Source organism: Tasmannia lanceolata, unplaced genomic scaffold (genome assembly GCF_043159265.1).
Source record: "Tasmannia lanceolata isolate RefF3 unplaced genomic scaffold, GAP_Taslan_0.1 ptg000019l, whole genome shotgun sequence".
Classification (NCBI taxonomy): Eukaryota; Viridiplantae; Streptophyta; class Magnoliopsida; order Canellales; family Winteraceae; genus Tasmannia; species Tasmannia lanceolata.
Window position 1 is genome coordinate 16,817,328 of NW_027518696.1, and position 1,442 is coordinate 16,818,769.

The 1,442-nt window shown below is 41.1% G+C and overlaps 1 protein-coding gene across 1 annotated transcript; it reads right to left on the minus strand.

The window, feature by feature from the left end:
* Positions 1–233: 233 nt before the first annotated feature.
* LOC143852370 (uncharacterized) lies at positions 234–1,235 on the minus strand. Its single transcript, XM_077361753.1, has one exon. It carries the CDS (start codon positions 1,233–1,235, stop codon positions 234–236), a length of 1,002 nt encoding a protein of 333 aa, XP_077217868.1.
* Between the last annotated feature and the right edge of the window lie 207 nt (positions 1,236–1,442).

The window sequence follows — 1,442 nt, forward strand, 5'->3', positions numbered from 1 at the left end:
CCGCCTTCAAGCTTGAAATATTCCGAAGAAATTTCACTTCCTTAGGCCCGAACAAAACATAATTTCCCTCATCAACCGCATTTGGGACCGAGAAAAGATTCTTCTTCATACTGGGAACATGAAACACACTCTCAAGTGTAATAGGATCCTCATTCGCTCCACCAATGGTGATGACCCATTCTTTCTCTACCGGATGTATGGTGTTGTCCGCCGTGATGATAGCATCATTGCCTTCATATTTTCGGAACTTTGAGAACTTGGATTCGTCGCCGGTAAGATGATTGCCCACAACCGGAATCGACAATCCAATCATCCTCAAAATTGATGGATGCCAAAGCACCCACCATAGTAGTTTCCGCCATGAAAGATCTACCCCAATCTTCTTCATTTTTTCGGTTATCAACATTTTCGGCTACATTACCATCCTTCAATTTCACACGGCAATTCTTTTGTATATGTCCAAGTTTACCACATCGGTAACACTTGATACCCTTCCGATTTTCATTACTCATAACGGATGATCCACCTTCATCTCCACCTTTACTTGGAATATTTTTCTTCTCTTTATATTTGTTGGAAGGCTTCTTGTTGCTTGAAAATAATGCTTCTTCTTCACTCCCGGATATTGAACAACCCGTCATTTGTCTAGCTAAAGACTCTTGTGAAGCAAGAAGATTCTCAAACTCCACCAAAGAAGGCTGCCGATCCCACCCTTGAATCGACGTAACATAAGGAATATACTCTCTTTTCAACCCACGAATAATATGCGGCTTCATTCGTGCCTCCGAAATAGGCTCTTCCGGATCCAATAAAGAAATCTCCGAACAAAGATTCTTGATCTTCAAAAAGAATTGAGAAATAGAGAGACCACCTTGTGTAGTATTCGCCAACTCATTCTCCAACATTTGTAGACGAACCATATTCTTCTTGTTAAGAAATCCATCAAGGGTAGTCCAAATCTCACACGCCGATTTACACCCAATGATGTGGTCAAACAAGTCATGTGAAATAGACCTCTTCAAAAGAAATTCGGCCTTGGCATTCTTCATCCTCCATGCCTTCAACACATCGCCATATTCTTGTGTATCTTCCGGAGCCACATTTGCATCTCCACAAACAACATCCCATAAATCTTCTCCCACAAGATAAGACTCCATACATGTTCTCCATATCTTGTAATTTGATTGATTTAGCAACTCAATGCCGAGTCCACTAACCCTTCCACTCATATCCATCTTCAAAGCACCGATTGAAATTCTTCACCAAGGAAATCTAGGCAAGCACCTACTACCACCCTTGTGGCTTTGATACCATATAGAGAAAGACGAATTTCTCACCACCGGAAAATCCTCTCCTCAAATAGTGAAACCTAAGTTAGTTTACACTAGCCCAAAATCAACAACCAAAGTAGAAGAAGAACAATACCCCAAAAGATGTGCTTC

Coding starts and splice junctions, on each gene's coding strand:
- LOC143852370 (XM_077361753.1), bottom strand. CDS start 1,235: ATGGATATGAGTGGAAGGGTTAGTGGACTCGGCATTGAGTTGCTAAAT.